This window comes from Erpetoichthys calabaricus, chromosome 6 (assembly GCF_900747795.2).
Source record: "Erpetoichthys calabaricus chromosome 6, fErpCal1.3, whole genome shotgun sequence".
Lineage (NCBI taxonomy): Eukaryota > Metazoa > Chordata > Cladistia > Polypteriformes > Polypteridae > Erpetoichthys > Erpetoichthys calabaricus.
Genome location: NC_041399.2, coordinates 205616153 through 205639670, shown reverse-complemented (window position 1 = coordinate 205639670; position 23518 = coordinate 205616153). Strand labels below are relative to the sequence as shown.

The window sequence follows — 23518 nt, the reverse complement described above, 5'->3', positions numbered from 1 at the left end:
TTTTATTTGTTCTCTCTAATGTGTAGGGATTTGCTAATTACAGATTATTTTTCTTATCGACCCCAGTACTGTAATTGTGGCGTGGCCACAATGGCCGCATCGAGAGAAACACTGCCTCGTTTGATGCTGCGCAACTTTGAAAACTTAACATGCAGGCAGGCGCAAAGTTGCTGGTTGATCCAAAGATCTCTGTTGATACGTGCGTAGTGGAAGTCAGCAAGTTAGTCGGCTGTAAAAATGTCCGTTTGGCGTGACAAATGAATTAAACTGTTATTTTTCTAAATGATGAGAGTTTAGTGCATACTCTTGTACAGAATGGTGTGATTATTCATGACACCTTAATTTCTGTTTTGCCTCTTTCTACTCCTTCACGAAGAGTGATTATCTCAAATCACTATTAAATCATCTCAAATGTACCCCATTTCTGAAAAATGATATTCTTAATAAAGAGCTTCATCTATAATATCTATGTATAATATACTGCCTTTCATATCTATCTATCTATCTATCTATCTATCTATCTATCTATCTATCTATCTATCTATCTATCTATCTATCTATCTATGGCTGGCTGCAAAATAGATATTATCAATGTACAGATGTGTACAGTCCACAACAAAACTTATTTGATAACACAAAGATGGCAGCTTTAAGGTAGAGTGGAGGAAGTAACGTCATCAGTATAGCCAGAACTGGAAGTGACATCACCAGTGAGCCTAGAACTTAAAATGATCTCAACGGGGCTAGGCGTAATTTCCAGGAACTGGTCTGCAGAGAAGTGAGAGAAAGAGTTAGTGCAGTCCGCCACCCCCTGGTCTGGCATGGAATTACTCTCATTCAGGCCCTTTAGCTGCCTCCCATGCGCACATGTGTGACACTATCTATCTAGTATATAGTGCCTTTAATGTACGTATGCCTATTATAAAGTGCTTTTCTTATCTATCTATCTATCTATCTATCTATCTATCTATCTATCTATCTATCTATCTATCTATCTATCTATCTATCTATCTATCTATCTATCTATCTATCTATCTATCTATCTATCTATCTATCTATCTATCTATCTATCTATCTATCTATCTATCTATCTATCTATCTATCTATCTATTGTCGTACATGGCTGGGGATCAGACCCGGCCAGGACACCTGGAAGGACTAGGTGGTGGCATATTTGTCCTCCGGGCCACGAGGGGGCAACCGCCCTGGAGCAGAAGAGGCCCACGTAAGGAGAGCAGGGAGGCTCAAGACCGTTGGGGCCTCTGGTCACCGCCAGGGGGCGCCCTGAGCCTCATGGAGCCCGGGACTTATTTACTTCCGCCACACATATGGAGGACGATCCTTCCAGGGTCACCCGGAGTGCTTCCGGGTGCTCTCCTGACGCTTCCACCACACCAGGACATGACGTCAGATAGGTCACCTGGAGCTCATCCGGGTGAGAATAAATGGGGCCGCCTCCCTCCTGTCATTGAGCTGGAGTCGGGAGCAGGAGCAGGACGAAGCTCCTGGAGAGAGAGTGCAGGTGGCCCAGGGACAAGGAGAGAGAAGGCCCAGGAGAAGGGAGACTGGGGCTAGAAGCACTGTGGGAGTTGTGCGGGACTGAGTAGTGTTGTGTAGAAGACAATAAAGAGTGCAATTTGGATAAAGATGTGGTCTCGGTCTGGTGGTGTCCAGGCAAATATCACACTATCTATCTATCTATCTATCTATCTATCTATCTATCTATCTATCTATCTATCTATCTATCTATCTATCTATCTATCTATCTATCTATCTATCTATCTATCTATCTATCTATCTATCTATCTATCTATCTATCTATCTATCATATAGTGCCTTTCATATCTATCTATCTATCTATCTATCTATCTATCTATCTATCTATCTATCTATCTATCTATCTATCTATCTATCTATCTATCTATCTATCTATCTATCTATCTATCTATCTATCTATCTATCTATCTATCTATCTATGTTATCAAAGGTTGTTGCAGCATTTATATAACCTCTTAAATAAATCTTTCCACAGAAGTACATATTTTAACAGTTATTTATTTTACAGGTACTTTTTTCTTGCTTTCAAATCCAATGAAGATCCTCCAGTTAGCCCTGAAACGTGCATTGCAATTTTGGAAAAAGCAAAACTTGACAACTGGGTTATTGGAAAAACCAAAGTAAGACCTTAAATGTAATGTACATATACAGTGTAATCAACCCTTATACAGTATTTTTTGGTTATTATTTGGTTATTTATAAAAAACTAAATTAAAAGACATCACCAGCAGAGGATCACGTCAAGTCCTGCTCCTGTTAGTGAGGCTGCAATGAGCAGGGAGTCAGCAAAAATGGACAACAGAAGACTGGCAAAATGTTGTCTGGTCTGACAAATCGTATTTTCTGCTTGCATCAGACTGATAGTAGGTCAGATTATGGCATGAACAGCACAAACTTGTGCATCCATCCTGCCTGGTGTCAACTGTACTGGCTGATGGCGATAGCAAAATGGTGTATTAATATTTTCTTGGTACCCTAAAGCAAGGGTGGGCAAACTACAGCCTCGCCCATAACGCCAATTGGTGCACCCGCACACACATTTCAAACCTTCGTGATTTTGTTATCAAAAATGACAAATGAAATTCATAATCAGTGCGTGTTTTGGAACATGTGAACAAATGAGCAAGTTCGTTTATAATGTTACATGTGCACAAGCAGAAGAGTGTGTTTACAGCCGTGGACTTTGTACTGTGTGTAACCGTACGCGTACACTGACTTTTGAGAAGTATCCAGCTGCACTCAGGACAGTTTTAGGCCTCCGACAGAACCGAGCACTTCAGACACTATGAGGCCCGGAACCTCCTTGTATTCATGTGAGAAACACGACGAGGTTTATTTGTACCTCTTGTATAACTGACAATTAAATAATTTACTAACTGGATTCAGTAGACATTTTTAATGCGATGTGTTACTTTACCTTGAAAACTGATTCATTTAAGTTTGTCACATAAAAAAGTTAAATTGACTTATGAAGAAAATAACTATTTTTATACTGTATATATTTTATATATAAATGTCTACACGTGGAGGTGTGTGTGTGTCTCTCTGTCTGGCCCGGAAGTTAGAGGTGGAGTCGGGGTAAGAGCTTTGCCTCCATGGAAACAGAAACTCGCTTAGCCACGAATACACAAATGAGACTAGCACATTGGCAAAACAAAACTTCCTAGGAGAGAGATGCCCAGAGTAGTTCCTTTCAATTACCTGACATCTGTACATTTCAGTTTTTTTTCTGACGATTTGAATAGTTTCAAGGCTTTTTACAGCACAGGCTTACACAGCTAGTATATATATATATATATATATATATATATATATATATATATATATATATATATTGTGACAGATAGGGGGTGCTGTCGTCCCCTTGAACCCTGACACCACTCGTCAGACACCTGGTAAAAGTCCAATTATTATTTATTATAATAATAAAGTGCACAACGCACCCTCCACTCCACAATACTCCAATGATAATTCAATACAAGTAATCGTCCACTCCCAGCAGCTCAGTCACCCTTCCTCCCAACTTGGCTCACTACTGGGATCTCCCACAGTCCTTTTATAGTCCCTGACCCGGAAATGCTTCTGTCCTTCACTTCCAGGTCAGATGAAATCTTCTTTTCTTCAACCCGAAAGTACGTCATTTCCTCTGTCCCCGTGACTGGGAAGTACTTCTGTGTTATACAGAAAATATAAGTCCCTGAGCCTCCCTGCATTGTCCCCTAGTGGCACCCACGGTATCCAGCAGGGCTGTGAATTAAAACTCCAAGGTCCATGATACCCAGCTGGAATTCAGGGCACCTCCACGTTGCAGGAAGGGCTCCATCTGGCGGCTTGGGGGTATTGGCCATATATCACAACATTATATATATATATAGATAGAGTGAATGCTAGGTGTTGCTGATGCCCCTTTAAACCCAACAGGCAGACACTCAGAACACAGGGTAAAAGCATTAAGAAGTATTTTAATTTCTTTTATTCTCGAAAACAGTGCCCTAAGATCCACAGCCACCACAAACAGGCAAGTATATAAGCAGAATACACAAATATCTCTCTCTCTATATATATATATGGCTGAAATAGTTTACTGTCAAATAATGCAAAGAGTACGCGACACATGTTTCGCCCTAATTCTGGGCTCATCAGGCGTACACACTCTACTGCACTCCCTTACGGGAATCGAACCTCGGACGTCAGCGCTAGAGGCGAAGCCCCTAACGTTGCGCAACGGCGTGTGGTTCGTTCATTTGACAGCATGTAGATCGGGGTAATTACATTCACGGCATTCGTAGTCTGAATCACAATCTGATTGTATGGGTGTCCCAGAATTAGGGCGAAACATGTGTTACGTACTCTTTGCATTATTTGACAGTAAACTATTTCAACCATTCTATGATCTGCTTCTCGCAACTGAAAGAGGGCACGTGGCAGATGTTAGCTGACTTGCTGACCAACCACAAGCGTTACCTGATAGGTAATCACCCATACAATCAGATTGTGATTCAGACTACGAATGCTGTGAATATATATACACACTTCTCCACACCTCCCAGTAAGTTTTGTCCACCTCCACCCGACTCTGGCTCACTTGCTGGTCTTCATCTCTTTTTATATATATATAGTCCTTTATATAGTTCTTGACCCGGAAGTGCTTCTGCTCTTCCATCCACGTGACTTGCCAGCACTTCCGGGTCAGATGCAGAATCCCAATTCTTTAATCTGCCTGGAAATACTTTGGGGCTTCCGTCCTCATGACTTCCTAGTACTTATGGGCTATAAGGGAAGCACTACTCCCCCGGTCCTTTCACAGCACCCCCTGGCAAACTCCAAGTCCCAGGATACCCTGTGGGAATTCGGGGAACCTCTATACTCCAGAGGAGCTGCCATCTAGCGTCTTGGGGGATGCAGTGTCCAAACATAGCTGCCTTCCCTCATTAATATATTTCACACTTCACCAGCAACCACCTGGTATCTCATAAACGGAGCTGTGTGAAAACCCTATTCAGACGAGTCCACACTCATTGTAATACTAAGGAAACAAAAATTAATGAGAGACGCTATCTCTTCCACCTTTTCACCTCGAACGGATACTCAAAAACATTCATTAATCGGAGCTTACACAGGAGACGCCAGATAACTCAGCAAACAATCGACTTAAATCAGAACCCCCACCCCACCTAGCTCTCACTCCCTTATCACCACAAGGTGCCAGAAGGTACAGCGCGCATCCTGACCAAGTGGGGCGTCAGAATAGCACACAAACCCACGAACAATCTGCGCACAGTCCTCTTTAATGCCAAAAACAAGAAATCGACAGCAGAAACACGAAACGCAGTTTATAGTATCCCATGCAATGCTTGCTCAGCGGTATACATAGGACAAACTTCAAAAAGAATCTCAACACGTGTGCAGGAACATCGCAACGCCGTCAGAAGAAAGGACGCACTATCTTTGATATATGCACATACTAAATCGACAGGACACACATTCAACTGGGACAATGTAAAAATGAAATTTAAGGCCAGTACTAAAAGTGCCAGAGAGTTGGCCGAGTCTTGGCTATCAGATGAAAACGCCATCAACAGACACTTGGACATAAATCCAGCATATGCTAACTTAAGAAGAACATGTACATAATAAATAAACTATACAAACCCCCCCTCCCCCTCTTGATCATACTGACTTAGTGACCCCCCCCCCCCCCCCCACTTAATGTGTTGCTATATATTGCCCTTGATTCTTTTAAGTCTAAGCATTATCCTTTGATGAAGACCCCTGGGTTGAAAGCTCAGGAATAAAACTACTTTATGATACGTGATTAATTTTTTTCTCCCTTTGTGGATCTCCAGCTGCAAATATGCAAACCGTATCACAGACCTTCTCTTCCATATATATATATATATATATATATATATATATATATATATATATATATATATATATATATATATATATATATGTATATGTATATATATATATATATATATATATATATATATATATATATATATATATATATATATATATATATATATATATATATATATATATATATATATATACATATATATATATATATATATATATATATATATATATATATATGCTGTATATATAACCAGTTACGAAAGACATATGCATTCTGTGGTTTTGTTTCAGATGTAGAACTGAAAGACCTCAATAGTTTAAAAGTTTAATAAATGCTGAATACACAGGCATCTAAACTACCAATTCCACATGTTTGAAAACAGGAACTAAAAGGAATTGAAATCGAAATGACAGACATGCAATATAGGCGTCACTACAGCAGCAAAATATGGGGAGTGGCTCTTGGAAAGTGGGCGGAGTCAAATAGATGCCTTAGATAAGGATGGCATCTTACAGGCCTCAGCATGTCTAAGGTCACTGAATTGTTCTGAGGCTTCAGACTGGCTTGCCTGCAGCTGGACTCTTTTGGGGATGTTTCGATCGTACGTAGTCACAAGACCGGTTGCTGTGTAAACACACACACATTCCCACGCGTGTGATTGGATCACTCGGATGAATTCAGCCGTCGTCATCCGAGCGCTGTATTATATTTCAAATGTTGTTATCCCTAGCGATGAGTGCTGGTGTAAACATAAAATTGAAGATGAATGCTGTGTTTTTAATAAGAAATGAACATACAAGTACTTTTTGTTTTACAAATATTGAAAGTAAAGCCGTGTGCCCAATATGCAATGACAGCCTTACAGTTTTTAAGGAGTTCAGTTTGAAGAGACAGTTTCAAACTAAGCACAGTAAGAGAGAGGTTGGGAGAACAGTAAGTTTAGAAGTAATTTGTCAGTGAAGTGAATTACAGCAAAAAAGCAAATTTTATTTGCTGCTTTCTTTGTGTACCAAAGTTATATATACTGCTCAACAAAATAAAAGGCACACTTTTTAATGAGAGTATAGCATCAAGTCAATGAAACTTCTGGGCTATTGTTCTGGTCAGTTAAGTAGTAGTGGTGGTTGTTTATCAGTGCAGTAGAGGGGCAGCAATGAGATGACAGGTGGAGGCCACTGACATTTTTCCCTCCTAATCTGGTTTTTCATTAGTTATTGCATTTGGCTACTCTCAGTGTCACTACTGGTAGCAGGAGGCCATACCCAGACCCTACAGAGTTTGGTTGCACAGGTAGTCTATCTTCTCCAGGAGGACACATCAATACGTACCTCCCACTGCAAGAAGGTTTGCTGTGTCTCCCAGCACAGTCTCAAGGGCATGGAGGAGATTCCAGGAGACAGGCAGTCACTCTAGGAGAGCTGGACAGGGCCTCTCGTAGAAGGTATCTGCTCCTTTGGGCAAGGAGGAACAGAATGAGCACTGCCAGAGCCTACAAAATGACCTCCAGCAGGCAGGCCACTGGTGTGAATGTCCCTGATCAAACAATCAGAAACTGACTTCATGGCTGGCACTGTGGAGCTCAATTGGCATTTGCCATCGAATACCAGAATTGGCAGTTCCACCACTGGCACCCTGTGCTTTTCACAGATGAGAGCAATCTCACCCTGAGCACATGTGACAGGCGTGAAAGGGTCTGGAGAAGACGTAGAGAACATTATGCTGCCTGTGACATCGTTCAGCATGACCAGTATGATGGTGGGTCAGTGATGGTCTGGTGAGGTGTATCCATGGATGGACGCACAGACCTCTACAGGCTAGACATTGGCACCTTGACTGCCATTAGGTATAGGGATGAAATTGTTGGACCCATTGTCAGACCCTATGCTGGTGCAGTGGGTCCTGAGTTCCTCCTGGTGCACGACAATGCCCAGCCTCATGTGATGAAAGTGTGCAGGCAGTTCCTGAAGGATGAAGGAATTGATACCTCTGACTGGCCTCCACGCTCACTTGCCTGACCTCAATCCAATAGAACACCTCTGGGTGGGACATTATGTTTGACATTATGTACATTGATTGCCGCCAGGTTACACCTCAGTCTTTCCAGGAGCTCAGTGATGCCCTGGTCCAGATCTGGGAGGAGATTCCAAAGGACACCATCCATCATCTCATTAGGATGTTGTCAGGCATGCATACAAGCATGTGGATGGGCATACAAACTACTGAGTACAATTTGGAGTTGCTGCAATGAAATTTCGGCCAAATGGACTCGCCTGCCTGCCGCATCATTTTTTCACTTTGATTTTCTGGGTGTCTTTGAATTCAGCCCTCTGTAGGTTGATCATTTTCATTTCCATCTAATTATGTGGCATCCCTTCGTTCCTAACACAATACCATATCAGTGCATATCAGTAGAGATAACCAGCATTGAGATCTGATGTGTTTTCAAAGTGTTCCTTTAATTTTTTTGAGCAGTTTAGTTATATGACTAATAAATATATTTTTGTGTGAAAATAATGTGCAAATTTTGATTTTTGTCACATGTGGCCCGCTACAGACCTTACAGATGTCTGTGTGGGCCACGGAGAGAAAAGTTTTCCCACCTCTGGTCTAAAGTAATGTCTGACTGTTAAGCCATTTCTGTAATCCCCCCATATTTCTATTTTGACCTGCCAGGTGTTTCTCAAGTATTACCACGTGGAGCAACTAAACCTGATGGTGAAGGAGATGATTGACAGAGTTGTTCTCGTCCAGGCGTGTGTGCGCGGGTGGCTCGGAGCCAAAAGATATCAGCGAACGCAGGAGAAAAGACAGCAGAGTGCCGTCGTTCTGCAGTCAGGTAATTATCGGCTGCGTGCAGATAATGGGGGCGAGGATGAAAATTCAAGGGCTGCTTTTGTGCTGGGTGCCCGCAATAATTATGAGCAGAAGCGATGACTTAGAAAATGGAGCTGTTTAGACTTTCAAATGTGTGACTACATGGCATAGATTAGAAATTAGAAGTCGCATCCCCAGCTGCACAGCGATGGTGGCCGTTTCTTATTGATTTTCAAAATGTCCTTCGTATGGTCCAGATTGTTACTGTCTGTAGCAAAATGAAAGACGTCATTTGAAAGATAAGAAACCCTCTAAGGAAATTTCAGGGAGATCATACAGATGTGGACAAATTTGTTGATACCCTTCCATGAAAAAAGAAGAACTCACAATTGTCTCTGAAATAGCCTGAAACTGACAAAAGTAATTGGCACCCATCATTGTTTATTCTGTATTTAAAACAAATCAGACTTTGCTTCAACAGAATATTTAAAATAATAACACAAGTAAAAATGGCATGAACAAAAATGATGGCACCCTCAACCTAATATTTGGCTGCACAGCCTTAAGAGTTTTTTAATCACTGCAGATACTGTAGATGATTCCTGGAGCTCTCCATGAGTCTTCTGCACCTGTCCACTGGACGTTTGGCCCACTCGTCCTGAGCAAACTCCACACACAAGGAGAGAGCAAACTGGGATTTGAGTTCAGGTGGTCAAGCTGTGACACAGCAGCATTAACTGTTGTGCTGCCCACCATATCAAATAAAATTGGAAGGCACAACCTCTGGACCACCTTAAGGCAGTAGCAAAAGAAGACAAAACTGTGGGCCATTATGAAGAATGCTGCACATCTATCTATCTATCTATCTATCTATCTATCTATCTATCTATCTATCTATCTATCTATCTATCTATCTATCTATCTATCTATCTATCTATCTATCTATCTATCTATCTATCTATCTATCTATCTATCGATAGGTTGGATGGGAAGCGTCGGTGCACAGCCATTTTAAGATCTCTCCAGAGATGTTCAATTGGATTCAAGTCTGGGCTCTGGCTGGGCCACTCAAGGACATTCACAGAGTTGTCCTGAAGCCACTCCTTTGATATCTTGGATGTGTGCTTAGGGTCGTTGTCCTGCTGAAAGATGAACCGTCGCCCCAGTCTGAGGTCAAGAGTGCTCTGGAGCAGGTTTTCATCCAGGATGTCTCTGTACATTGCTGCAGTCATCTTTCCCTTTATCCTGACTAGTCTCCCAGTCCCTGCCACTGAAAAACATCCACACAGCATGATGCTGCCACCACCATGCTTCACTGTAGGGATGGTATTGGCCTGGTGATGAGCAGTGCCTGGTTTCCTCCAAACGTGACGCCTGGCATTCACACCAAAGTGTCCAATCTTTGTCTCATCAGACCAGAGAATTTTCTTTCTCATGGTGTGAGAGTCCTTCAGGTGCCTTTTGGCAAACTCCAGGCGGGCTGCCATGTGCCTTTTACTAAGGAGTAGCTTCTGTCTGGCCACTCTACCATACAGGCCTGATTGGTGGATTGCTGCAGAGATGGTTGTCCTTTTGGAAGGTTCTCCTCTCTCCACAGAGGACCTCTGGAGCTCTGACAGAGTGACCATCGGGTTCTTGGTCACCTCCTTGACTAAGGCCCTTCTCCCCCCGATCGCTCAGTTTAGATGGCCGGCCAGCTCTAGGAAGAGTCCTGGTGGTTTTGAACTTCTTCCATTTACAGATGATGGAGGCCACTGTGCTCATTGGGAGCTTCAAAGCAGCAGACATTTTTCTGTAACCTTCCCCAGATTTGTGCCTCGAGACAATCCTGTCTCGGAGGTCTACAGACAATTCCTTTGACTTCATGCTTGGTTTGTGTTCTGACATGAACTGTCAGCTGTGGGACCTTCTATAGACAGGTGTGTGCCTTTCCAAATCATGTCCAGTCAACTGAATTTACCACAGGTGGACTCCAATTAAGCTGGGATGTTGTGTGTAGAATTCTGAGGAAAAAAATGAATTTAATCCATTTTGGAATAAGGCTGTAACATAACAAAATGTGGAAAAAGTGATGTGCTGTGAATACTTTCCGGATGCACTGTATACGTTGCATGCTCAAGAGTAAGCTCAGCGCCCAGCTTGGTCATATTACAACCGGAGGGCCGAACTGACAACGTGCTATACAAAGAGATCCTTAACAAATAATTATTGGTATATTTTCCCTCAGTTTAAAAAGGTTTACTATTCTTCTTAATAAAAATTTTAAAGCAGTACTTCACTGCTGCGAAGCACGGGTATTTTATTAGTTAATTATAAAAAGGGTTGCCTCCCTCCAGTAGACGAGCCGGAGTTGGGAGGAAGGAGACGGAGCTTGTGAGGAGGGGAGTAGAGGTGACAGATAGAGAGGAAAGAGACAGCTGGTGACTAAGGCATTGTGGTGCTGTCTGTGTGTTTTGGACATTCTGGTGTCTGTCTGTCTGTCTGTCTGTCTGTCTGTCTGTCTGTCTTTCCACAAGAGCTCTACTCTCATTTTGGTGCACAGATCACTCAAAAAGTCACACTGAAAAAAAACAAGAGTTGTCAATTTACCTCCTTCAGTTACATCAATTAAAATAAAAGTCCCTAGAAAATAAAAACATCAGGCAGTCTGCAAGCACATAATGTCACATGGGAGCATAATGAGACATGACGGTGAGGAGAACGAAATCCTCCGCGTTCTGTGCACACAACATTTGGCACAGCGGTGTGCCCGTCCTCCATTCTGCGCTACATAATGACACCCGGTATTTCTTTTTCCAGAGTGCTGTATGGCAAACACGAGAAGAATGACAAAATGACTGAATTACGCATTGGAAAGAAAGATAACCTCTGGAAGCCAGGCGTCTCCATGTCAGAAATGTAAAGGCATCTATTATCTTGGAGCATTAGAAGAGAGCAGAGCATTGTTTTAATTGCAAATTATCTGTAAAAAATTAAGAGTGACAGATTTAATTAGTAAGCCGTTACATCTCATACGCAAAATGCCATTTCGAGAAATGAGTCAGACTAATCGAGGTCATAATGGGTTAAAACGGTCCATGAAACCTTCATTTTCTGAAGAATTCAAAGCTTGCTCACTTCTCTTTCCGGAGCTGAAACTAAATTTGATCAGCCATTGGAATAATGAGACAATTTAACGTAACCTAAAGGATTCACAAATGTTTGCTTTCAGCTTAACCCGTGTAGCCTGCAGGGGGATCTCGGCGGGCAGGAGGAGATCTCATGACTTCAAATGCCGTTCTGTTGTTTCAGAAATTCGGTGGTTGTACAGCTTTGGGTTCAAATACCAGAACTGGTAACTACCCTTCAGAGGTGAAACTGGAATTTTTAAAGCTGTGGAGAAATTGCAACATGGGTTGGGCCAGAAAACAACTGAGTGGTCAAGCAAGGCATTGTGGGAAGGTGCAGGAATGACAGCTGCACAAAGCAAGAAAATCTGGGATGCAATCCGGGTCGTCCCTTGAATTGTTTGAGGACACAAGAGGCGAAATGAAAGAAACGCTCTTTGGCCTGTGCGTCCCGTGATGCGGGGTATCAGAATGAAGCAATTAACTCTTTGAGGGCTGAATGTTTTTTTCCAAAAAATACCGTTTTCTGAAAAGCACACAAAGCAGTGGTTTCACAACGAAATCAACATAAAATGTTTGTTGTTACATGCTGTGACCGCCAGTTCGTCAGGAATGCGTGCCAGGCTGGAGCCGTATGCGTCGCGATCTGGTTTGTACTTCTTATAAGTGGTGGTCATACCTGGCAAACGCTGCCATAGGTGCGTCAGCTACACGAACCTGTTCGTCACTGTGATCAGCTGATGTTGGTACCTCACATTCGTTTTCGATCACTTGTATCAAAATCGGAGTCTGACAAGTCAGAGTCCAGTTCACCCGATAACATGCAAAACGTCATCCACGAACTATTTTGCTTTACACTTCACTTCGATCTCTCACCAGATGTCGATGCCATTTTTGGCATTGTTTTCACCTCGCTACTCCCGCAAGTGCAGGGAATCTCAGTCAAACCAATGAAGCTCACTTGACTTCTAGCACTGGGAGTAAAACGTAATGGTGGGTTTTGTCACCCTTTACAGCTGATGGCTACTTCTGTTTGACAGAAGTCGATATCCGCCCTGAAAGAGCTAAGGCTTGTTGGGCGGGTTAGCTGAGGTCACAATGGCAGCAGAGCTTCATCCGGTGGATCGCTCTTGCCAGTAATGACACCTCCTTCCTGGAGGTTCAGGTTTTTAATGGTGGCTGAATGGGAAGGGGCGGGGTCAGTTGCCCTCACTGGGCGGGCTCTCTGCACTTTGTAATAATTCTGACAAACCTCGACAAATCCTGTGAGGAGGACCTCCGACGCACATGTGTGACGTTTTGAGCTGCTAAGTTTGATGATGATCACACTAAGGGGTGGGTTTTGGGGATTAAGGTTAGTCCACCATGAGGTTTTGAGCCGCTCAATTTAATGATGATCAAACTAAGGTCCAGGTAGTGTTGTCCCCATCGAAGATAGAAGATTAAGTAAGTAAGGGACCTTCAGAATTGATGGGTTGGCTTCTGAGCCTAAATGAAGACCAGGCCTTCTGAAACAATGTGCTCTTGACATACAAATCAAAGATAAAGCTGTTTGGCTACAGTACCAGTAGACATGTGTGGTGCAAACCGAAGATAGCACTTCAGTAGAATATACCTCCATACAGCAATAGCAACCACTGCTCCTGCCAGATGAGTCTTTCCTGTCTCTTCTCCCCGTTCTAAACCACCTGGTCAAGGCAGTGCACTTTTTTTAATGAAGACAAGGGAGCGCTTCCAGTAACAGGGCATTAACTGTTGGTAGCACTTCCAGGTTTTACGGAAGTCTCATAAAGTCCTGGTGACACCCATGTACCCCAACAAAATTGCCCACTGGATTACAATTCCCAACATTCCCTGCAGATGTTCGAATGGGTACAGAAACTCAAGGATGCTGCAATCTACTGGGTATTAGGAGAGCATACAGCCTTGATATGGAGTCTCCCTCCAATCTCTGCATTGCATTGACCTCCAGAATGATTAAGGAAATGGGGCCAGACCATGTGTGTTCTCTGTTACGATAGATAGATAGATAGATAGATAGATAGATAGATAGATAGATAGATAGATAGATAGATAGATAGATAGATAGATAGATAGATAGATAGATAGATAGATAGATAGATAGATATGAAAGGCACTATATGATAGATAGATAGATAGATAGATAGATAGATAGATAGATAGATAGATAGATAGATAGATAGATAGATAGATAGATAGATAGATAGATAGATAGATAGATAGATAGATAGATAGATAGATATGAAAGGCACTATATGATAGATAGATAGATAGATAGATAGATAGATAGATAGATAGATAGATAGATAGATAGATAGATAGATAGATAGATAGATAGATAGATAGATAGATAGATAGATAGATAGATAGATAGATAGCCTCCTTGGCTTTAACTCTGAGCATAGCTTAGGCTTGAAAATCTATGTAATTACGGTTAAGCCCGATTCATATTTGGGGAGACATTTAATGATCTACTTTGCAGTGTTAAGCCCGAATATCTCTCAGGACAGTATTCTGCTACCATCTAGTAGATGAAATAACATCATGCTGATTTCTATGTATTCTGCCACTCTAAAGTAACTCATCCATATTCATGAGTGGGGTGGAGCCATCAGCTAAAACACAATGGAGTGTGAATGATAAGATGTAAAGCCAGTTTTAGAACAAAATGACACTTAACCATTAGTTGAATCAAATAATAGTGATGACAAGGTGAATTGGTCATCAGATGTTCACACGGATAGATAGATATGAAAGGCACTATATGATAGATAGATAGATAGATAGATAGATAGATAGATAGATAGATAGATAGATAGATAGATAGATAGATAGATAGATAGATAGATAGATAGATAGATAGATAGATAGATATGAAAGGCACTATATGATAGATAGATAGATAGATAGATAGATAGATAGATAGATAGATAGATAGATAGATAGATAGATAGATAGATAGATAGATAGATAGATAGATAGATAGATAGATAGATAGATAGATAGATAGATAGAAAAGAAGGGCATTTGTGGCGAGAGGCTGGGAGGCACCTGGATCAGATCCGGGTGCGTTTAAAAGGGGCCACCTCCCTCCATTCGATGGCTGTAGTCGGGTGGAAGAGGAAGGAGCTCAGAGGAGAGGAGTGGAGACAGAGCAGAAGAGAGAGAGAGAAGGATTAGAAAGGCCTGGACTTTGGAGGGTGAATGTGGGTTGTGTGCTGTGTCACTTTGATAATGTATAATAAACGTGTCCTGGTTTTGGAACCAACGATGTCCACCTGTCTGTGTCAGGGCTGTACTCCACACACTATATAATAATAATAATAGATAGATAGATAGATAGATAGATAGATAGATAGATAGATAGATAGATAGATAGATAGATAGATAGATAGATAGATAGATAGATAGATAGATAGATAGATAGATAGATAGATAGATAGATAGAGAAGATTAAGCCTGATTCATATCTGGGGTGACATTTAATGATCCACTTTGTAGTGTAAAGCCCAAATATCAGGACAGTATTCTGCTGCCATCTAGTGGATGAAATAACATCATACTTATTTCTATGCATTCTGCCACTCTAAAGTAACTCATCCATATTCATGAGTGGGGAGGAGCCATCAGCTAAAACACAATGGAGTGTGAATGATAAGATGTAAAGCCAATTTTAGAACAAGATGACACTTAACCATTAGTTGAATCAAACAATAGTGATGACAAGGTGAATTGGTCATCAGATGTTCAGGCGAATAGTGAAACTGATGCATAAGTCACTGAATGACCAAACCACTGTGATATGCACAGAGTCATGTATTGCTGCAACAGGTTTGCAGTATCTATGTGGCATAAAGGCAAGCTGATTGCAAACAGGTGGAAGAAGAAGCCACCTAGGCACCTTCCACAGTACTACAACTATTAATGTTTGTTTCAGAGGAAACGTGGAAGTCCTTAAGCCTTGCATTGTGATAGCCTACAATAACACAAGGTGTGCATCCATCGTGCAGATCAGACACTGATGTTCTATCCTCTCGTGTGTAAGCAACAAAAAAAAATATTATAAGAAAAATGTGCAAAGAAACACATACTGTATATACTGTCCCGACTGCAACATCAGGCTGTGCGTTGTTGACTATTTCCAGATATCTCACATAAAGAATATGCACATCTGCATCAGTAAAGCAATGGACACTCAACGAGCCTGGTCCTACTGTATTTATGTTGATGTTTTGATTTGTTTTGGGCTTCTGTTACATGTAACCACATTTTTTATGGTTAAAAACATCTCCAGCGTTTTTCCTTCATTTTTCTGGGTGTAAGCATAGTGCTGAGGAGGAGCTTCTCCCAAAGGAAATCACAGACGCTACCAGACGGGGCTCCACCCCCTGTGGCTCTGACTCAGATTAAGGAGATTTTAGAATAAAATTTAATGGCATATGTCAATATTTCATTTTTTGTTAATCCAATTCCAAATTCATTCATGGAATGCTTTTTTTTTTCTTCTTTTCCAAAAGCTTACAGAGGATACAAAGTCCGAAAAGACCATCCTCAAGAGAAGAATAAAATTAAGATGGAGAAATTCATTACTCAGCTGCAGGCTGGTAAGGATGCCTTTGAATCTTGTACTAGGATTCGGCTTGTCTCACAGCTCATGATTTCTGCTGAACTAGAAATGCAGTTTTTTGTCTTTATAATACACCCTGAAATGAAAACGGTGAGGTGTGTCCTTTTCACCTGTCAGGGTGTCAGGGGTGAGCTTTAGGGAGTTCTGTTTTTTGAGTGGTGAATTGCTAGTGAAGCAGATGCTCAAACCTGTGACTGTGTGCTTTGTTGGGGGATATGAGTGCAAGGAAAATGTGCACAGATTCTCCATACAAAGAGGTTATTTTATGTTATGGTTTGATTTTGTTATACATTTTTTACAGGTTTATTTTTAATTTTTTCCTGGACATTTTGTTACATTTAAAGGTAATAAAGGTTGCTAAATCTTATTTTGATTATCCATCAATTCATCCGTAATCCAACCCACTATATCCTAACACAAGGTCACAGGGGTCTGCTGGAGCCAATCGCAGCCAACACAGGGCACAAGGCAGGAACAAATCCCGGGCAGGGCACCAGCCCACCGCAGTATTTTCATTATGATTTTTGTAAAAACTTTTAACATCAAATGCACAATCACATAAAATTGATAGACCCCCTGCTCTGCTCGTGCCTTACTGATATCAACCAACCAGAACTCATATTTTTCTTTTTAAGGGGTTTTATTTAGGGTTGAAGTGTACCAGTGGTGTGTGTTGGATAGCAGATTGCTATTTTTACATTGTGATTAAAGTTTTATTTACAAGAAAGCAGCTGTGCAGCCCGTTTAAGGTGGGTTGTAATCTAAATAATCAACATAGACCTCAGCATTAACGTTTACAGTTTCTTATATGCCATTTGGTATGGGATTCATAAAAGCCGTATTAATGTTTTTGGAATGACAAATGCAATGCATGTGTCTCTGTTATATGCCGCTTGGTACGGTATTCGTAAAAGAGGTGTTAATAGTTGTAATACACCACCTATTGGATTGACAAATACATTGCCTTTTTTTCCTAAAAATGTCTGTGATGTGCAATCTGTTGGAATGACACATGCAAAGCATATGTCTCTGTTATATACCATTTGGTATGGGATTCATAAAAGCAGTGTTAATGTTTGTTATGTCATCTACTGGTGTGACTAATGCAATATTCATTTTTACTGAAAATGTTTGTGGTGCACCATCTGTTGGAATGACAGATGCAATGCATATGGCTCAGTTCTATGCCATTTGCTATGGGATTTGTAAAAACAGTGTTAATGTTTGTGATTGTGGTGGGTTGGCATCCTGCCCAGGATTGTTTCCTGCCTTGTGCCCTGTGTTGGCTGGGATTGGCTCCAGCAGACCCTCGTGACCCTGTGTTCGGATTCAGCGGGTTGGACAATGGATGGATGGATGTTTGTGATGCACCATCTATTGGAAAGACAAATGCAATGCATATATCTCAGTTATATGCCATTTGGTATGGGATTCCTAAAAGCTGTGTGAATGTGTGTGATGCGCCATCTATTGGAATGACAAATGCAATGCATTTTATTACTAAAAATATCTGTGATGCACCATCTGTTGGAATGACAAATGCAATGCTTATGTCTCTGTTATATGCCATTTGATATGGGATTCATAAAAGCAGTGTTCATGTTTGTGATTTCCAATCTGTTGGAATGACAAATGCAATGCATATGGCTCTGTTATATGCTATTTGGTATGGTATTCGTAAAACAAATGGATACCTGTGCAGATTAAGGGGTGGTGCAATTAGGAGTGAATTCAGGAAACACTTCTTTATTCAAAGAGTAGTGGAAAAAATTACTGAGACATGTAGTTAAAGTAGAAACCTTGACAAACCTTTATGAAGGAACTGGAGGGGACATTAGGACAGTTTAGCTATTAGCTAAACCAAGGGGCTTCATGGACTGAATAGCCACCTTTCATTTGTCAAATGTCTTTAGTTCTTATACTGTTATAATAAAAAAAATATTATACGCGCCACATTACATGCTGCACCGCTCGCAGCCCACCAGGCTACCATAGCGCTCCATTACCATCAGTAACCCAGCAGTGCCCAAGTTTGTGCATTGATGCTGCATTTTCAATGAAGTTTTTTGCACCGGGAGGACTGTACATTATCTAGGCTTTTACTCTTTAATTAACAATCTGTACGACTACACAGTTTGTCCACAAATAAGATTTGCTGTCTTCTCAGTTTGCAGGGGCTATCTGTCCAGGCAGCAGTATAGGGAAATTGTCGATGAGAAAAACAAGGCGGCTGTGAAGATTCAAGCGTGCTATAGAGGACACAAGGACAGGAGAAGCTACAGAAGGAAAAAGTACGTGTTGTTATTCATCCCTACAATGTGCTGTGTGGTTCTTATGTAAAAATGATTTAGCGCCTTATTGAATAAAGTAAATGGTTTTTGATTTGACTGTTCAAAACATTCTGACAAAGCACAGTACCAAAGAACATCATATCAAATCCAGCATTCAAGGTACATGAAGTCATTAATCACATATGTTATAAATCTGTTTGATCCACAGAGAGCCAAAAACCTACTCATGCTATTTATAGGAAATTCAAAAATGTATGTATATTATGGCCTGCAGAGGGCGCTCCTGCTACCCAAACCTGACACACACAGATGCAGAAGCACAAGTACGAGCACACGGGTTTATTTATTTTTTTTCCCTTTTCCTTGTGGGAAACGCCTTTCCCCGTTTCCCACAAGTACAGCACAGTTCAGCACAGCAAAAGCACGCAGCACGCTTCTTTTTCTTTTTGCCTTCCCTCTCTTCCACTCCTCCTGGAAAGCTTTGTCTTCTCCTACTCTGCACTGTCTCCCGGAGTAGTGGCTGCTGGCTCCTTTTATAAGGCACCCGGAAGTGCTCCTGGTGCTCATTGACCGGTTGTGGCGGAAGAGCTGCTATCAGGGGCCCAGCAGCAGCTGCAGCATCCCCTGGTGGCGCCCAACAGGCCTGCACCAAACTCCAGCTCCCATGGAGCCCTGCAGGAGTCTGAGGCACCACTGTAACCCAGCGGGGCTGCCACCTAGTGCTCTGGGTATGCTCCCTCCCCAGGTCCTTCCAGCGTAGTGGCATCCCGGCTGGGCAAGGGCCCCGGGCATGCGCCACAATATTAATACAGTGATCCCCCGCCTATCACAGAAGTTACGTTCCAGACCCATCAGCGATAGGTTAAAATCCGCAATATAGAAAGACCATATAAATAAAAAAAATTTTTATAGTTTAAGCCTTAAAATACCCCTCACACACGCTTTAAACACATTTAAACTTATTAACACATGATATGTGGATGTCGGGCTAAGGATATGAGTAACATCTCTCTGTTATAAAACGTTTTAACGTCACGCAAGACAAGGCAGTGAGACAGAAGGACAGCTGCTGTACAGGCTTTTAAATGATCGACGGGCAGAGAGACAAGCAGAACAGGCATCTTGGCAGAAGCAGCACAAACCAGTGGCTGATCTGTCCACTTCTGCATAGCGTGCATTCAGCAGCCCCCCAACCTTCGCAATGCAAGCGGGGGAGATGCGAAGTGGCAGGAGCGTAGCGCGCCTCTGGAGGAGTTGAGCAAAGTGATCGAGACCAGATCATCTTGGAGAGACAGTTTGACGACACCCAAGACTAGACATTACAACCTTAGGAAGCAAAACCCGTGAGATGGTGACTCACGCCCTGCTTACAAACAATTTAAAACAAGTTCACTGACATCTAACCTAGCAGTTGTAGGAATGCTTTTGGCAGACACACTTCAGGTGCTCCCAGCTCTTAAAACAACGACAAGCAGAACTCGCAGTTAGCCAGCAGCAGCTGCAGCAAGCCAGCAGATGATCCGAGCATTTCTCCTTAGCGTGTGTTTAGCCCCCACCACCACCACCCCTAAACTCCTCCTCCTCCTTCTCCTTCAGAACGCACAGAGCAACAAGCAGAACAGGCATCTTGGCAGAAGCAGCACAAAGCCAGTAGCTGATCTGTCTACTTCTGCTTAGTGTGCCTTCAGCTCGCCCACCCCCTTCACAACGCGAACTGGGGAGACGCGAAGTGGCAGGAGCGTAGCGCGCCCTGGGTTTGAGTGAAGCGATTGAGACCAGATCATCTTTGATGACACCCAAGACAAGACATTACAACCTTAGGAAGCAAAACCCGTGAGACGGTGACTTTTGCACGTCATGCCCTGCTTACAAACAATTTAAACAAGTTCACTGATATCTAACCTAGCAGTTGTAGGAATGCTTTTGGCAGACACACTTCAGGTGCTCCCAGCTCTTAAAACAATGACAAGCAGAACTCGCAGTTAGCCAGCAGCAGCTGCAGCAAGCCAGCAGATGATCCGAGCATTTCTCCTTAGCGTGTGTTTAGCCCCCACCACCACCACCCCTAAACTCCTCCTCCTCCTTCTCCTTCAGAACGCACAGAGCAACAAGCAGAACAGGCATCTTGGCAGAAGCAGCACAAAGCCAGTAGCTGATCTGTCTACTTCTGCTTAGTGTGCCTTCAGCTCGCCCACCCCCTTCACAACGCGAACTGGGGAGACGCGAAGTGGCAGGAGCGTAGCGCGCCCTGGGTTTGAGTGAAGCGATTGAGACCAGATCATCTTTGATGACACCCAAGACAAGACATTACAACCTTAGGAAGCAAAACCCGTGAGACGGTGACTTTTGCACGTCATGCCCTGCTTACAAACAATTTAAACAAGTTCACTGATATCTAACCTAGCAGTTGTAGGAATGCTTTTGGCAGACACACTTCAGGTGCTCTCAGCTCTTAAAACAACGACAAGCAGAACTCACAGTTAGCCAGCAGCAGCTGCAGCAAGCCAGCAGATGATCCGAGCGCATCTCCTTAGCGTGAGAACATGCAAACTCCATGCAGGGAGGACCCGGGAAGCGAACCCAGGCCTCCTTACTGCGAGGCAGCAGCGCTACCACTGCACCACCCGACACCACAATAGTTGGACTAATTTCAGTGGCCTACAGGAATGAGGCAGGACACCTAGCTGAGTGATATAATGACAACATCCCAGTCCTAAAAGCCAACAAAATAAGGAAATCATCACAGATTTGATTAAGAAAAAGGCAGACCACCTCCTCCTGTGCATTTGTGGAGAAGCAGTGGAATGAGTGCAGAGTGTTAGGGTCCTTGGACTTTACATCACAAAACAGCTGACATGGTCACTTCACGCCTTCTTGAGCTTCTTGAGTGGGGGCGTGACAGAGTTGTCCTCTATGTGTGGTTTCTTTCAGCTAGAGAAGAAAAACGTTATGGTTAGCTTTGGCGCCCCCTCTTGTCCCGGCTGTTTATTGCATACCTTGTCCTAGCCTGGAATGTGATCCTCAGGCAGGGCCATCTTAACAGCATTATAGGATCCCGGGCAAAGCAGTGCACTGGGTCCCCTACATACATAACCACTTACAGGAATAAAAATATAAATACATACATAGATTAGCATGGGCGGCACGGTGGCGCAGTGGGTAGCGCTGCTGCCTCACAGTTGGGAGATCTGGGGACCTGAGGTTCGCTTCCCGGGTCCTCCCTGCGTGGAGTTTGCATGTTCTCCCCGTGTCTGCGTGGGTTTCCTCCCACAGTCCAAAGACATGCAGGTTAGGTGGATTGGCGATTCTAAATTGACCCTAGTGTGTGCTTGGTGTGTGTGTGTGTTTGTGTGTGTCCTGCGGTGGATTGGTTCCTGCCTTGTGCCCTGTGTTGGCTGGGATTGGCTCCAGCAGACCCCCGTGACCCTGTGTTCGGACTCAGCGGGTTGGAAAATGGATGGATGGATAGATTAGCATAGGGCCCCTATGCTTGTGGGGCTCCCGGGCAACTGCCCAGCGTGCCCACACATTAAGACGGCCCTGTTCTCAGGCGCCACCCATGAATGACAAAAGATACAACTGGTTTCATTTCTTTTACTAGGAGCACAGGCAGGTGAATGACTTGTTCATGGTCACACAGTGTCAGCAGTGGGATTTGTACCCACAACCTTATATATGAATTCCAAAGATTTAACCACTACACTACACCACCTGCCTAATAATAAAATAGAACGGGAAGCCTTCCAAGGCAGTGATTACTTTTTATAGGCACTGTCATACACGACGTAGTACCTCCAGAAACAAAAGATGGCATTGCTTTAGGTAAAAAAAAAAAGATGTTTTGTTGTCTTAATAACAATTTGTGTGTTGCTTTTTTTATTTTAAACTTTATTTGATTTTCAGACCTGTAGAAAAGTGTACAACAGGAGCTTCAAATGAGAAAGATAATTTGTCCATTAACTGGAAAAAATGCTAGAAACGCACAATAGCCAGACATAATGCACAGGCATCAAAGTGAAGTAGACAGACTGTCAACACAAATTACTCCCTCTCATGGCTAAAAAGGTGGCAGCTACAGTGAAGCTCATTTCTTCTTTTAGTTATTTACAGTTGTATGTACGTGATGTGATTAGCACAAATATTGATTGCGTTCTTTAAAAAATTTTCCAATAGTAATATTCAAAATAATATATATAGTTTATTCTGGAGGGACAAATATAATGTCTGTGAACTTGGGAGAGGGACAAAAAAGAGAATGAAAGCAATGCAAACAATGGACACCAAGCTGTCTAGAGCAATGGCAGAAGAGAAATTGTGGGGGTAATTTGTGCCTACTTGTTAGTTCTAGAGGTGTGCCCAGTGCCACGGCATGCGTGTTGCCCACAGCCTTAATTAATGTGACGCTCAGGTAAACTACCTGTATAGAAAGGTGTACAAGTTAATGGCACTGTACACCTGTTATAACACTTCAGTATAGGTACTGCAAAAATGCATCTATCTATCTATCTATCTATCTATCTATCTATCTATCTATCTATCTATCTATCTATCTATCTATCTATCTATCTACAGTCATATGAAAAAGTTTGGGAACCCCTCTTAATTCTTTGGATTTTTGTTTCTCATTGGCTGAGCTTTCAAAGTAGCAACTTCCTTTTAATATCTGACATGCCTTATGGAAACAGTAGTATTTCAGCAGTGACATTCAGTTTATTGGATTAACAGAAAATATGCA

The 23518-nt window shown here is 42.4% G+C and overlaps 1 protein-coding gene across 1 annotated transcript in view; it reads left to right on the top strand.

Moving 5' to 3' along the window:
- The window catches only part of myo3a (myosin IIIA), a 458747-nt gene that overhangs the window by 352461 nt on the left and 82768 nt on the right, over positions 1-23518 (top strand). Inside the window, exons 27-30 of the mRNA XM_051929020.1 lie at positions 2066-2177; positions 8597-8759; positions 16383-16469; positions 18660-18783. Coding sequence (XP_051784980.1) covers positions 2066-2177; positions 8597-8759; positions 16383-16469; positions 18660-18783 — 486 coding nt within the window. The remainder of the gene's footprint in view (positions 1-2065; positions 2178-8596; positions 8760-16382; positions 16470-18659; positions 18784-23518) is intronic.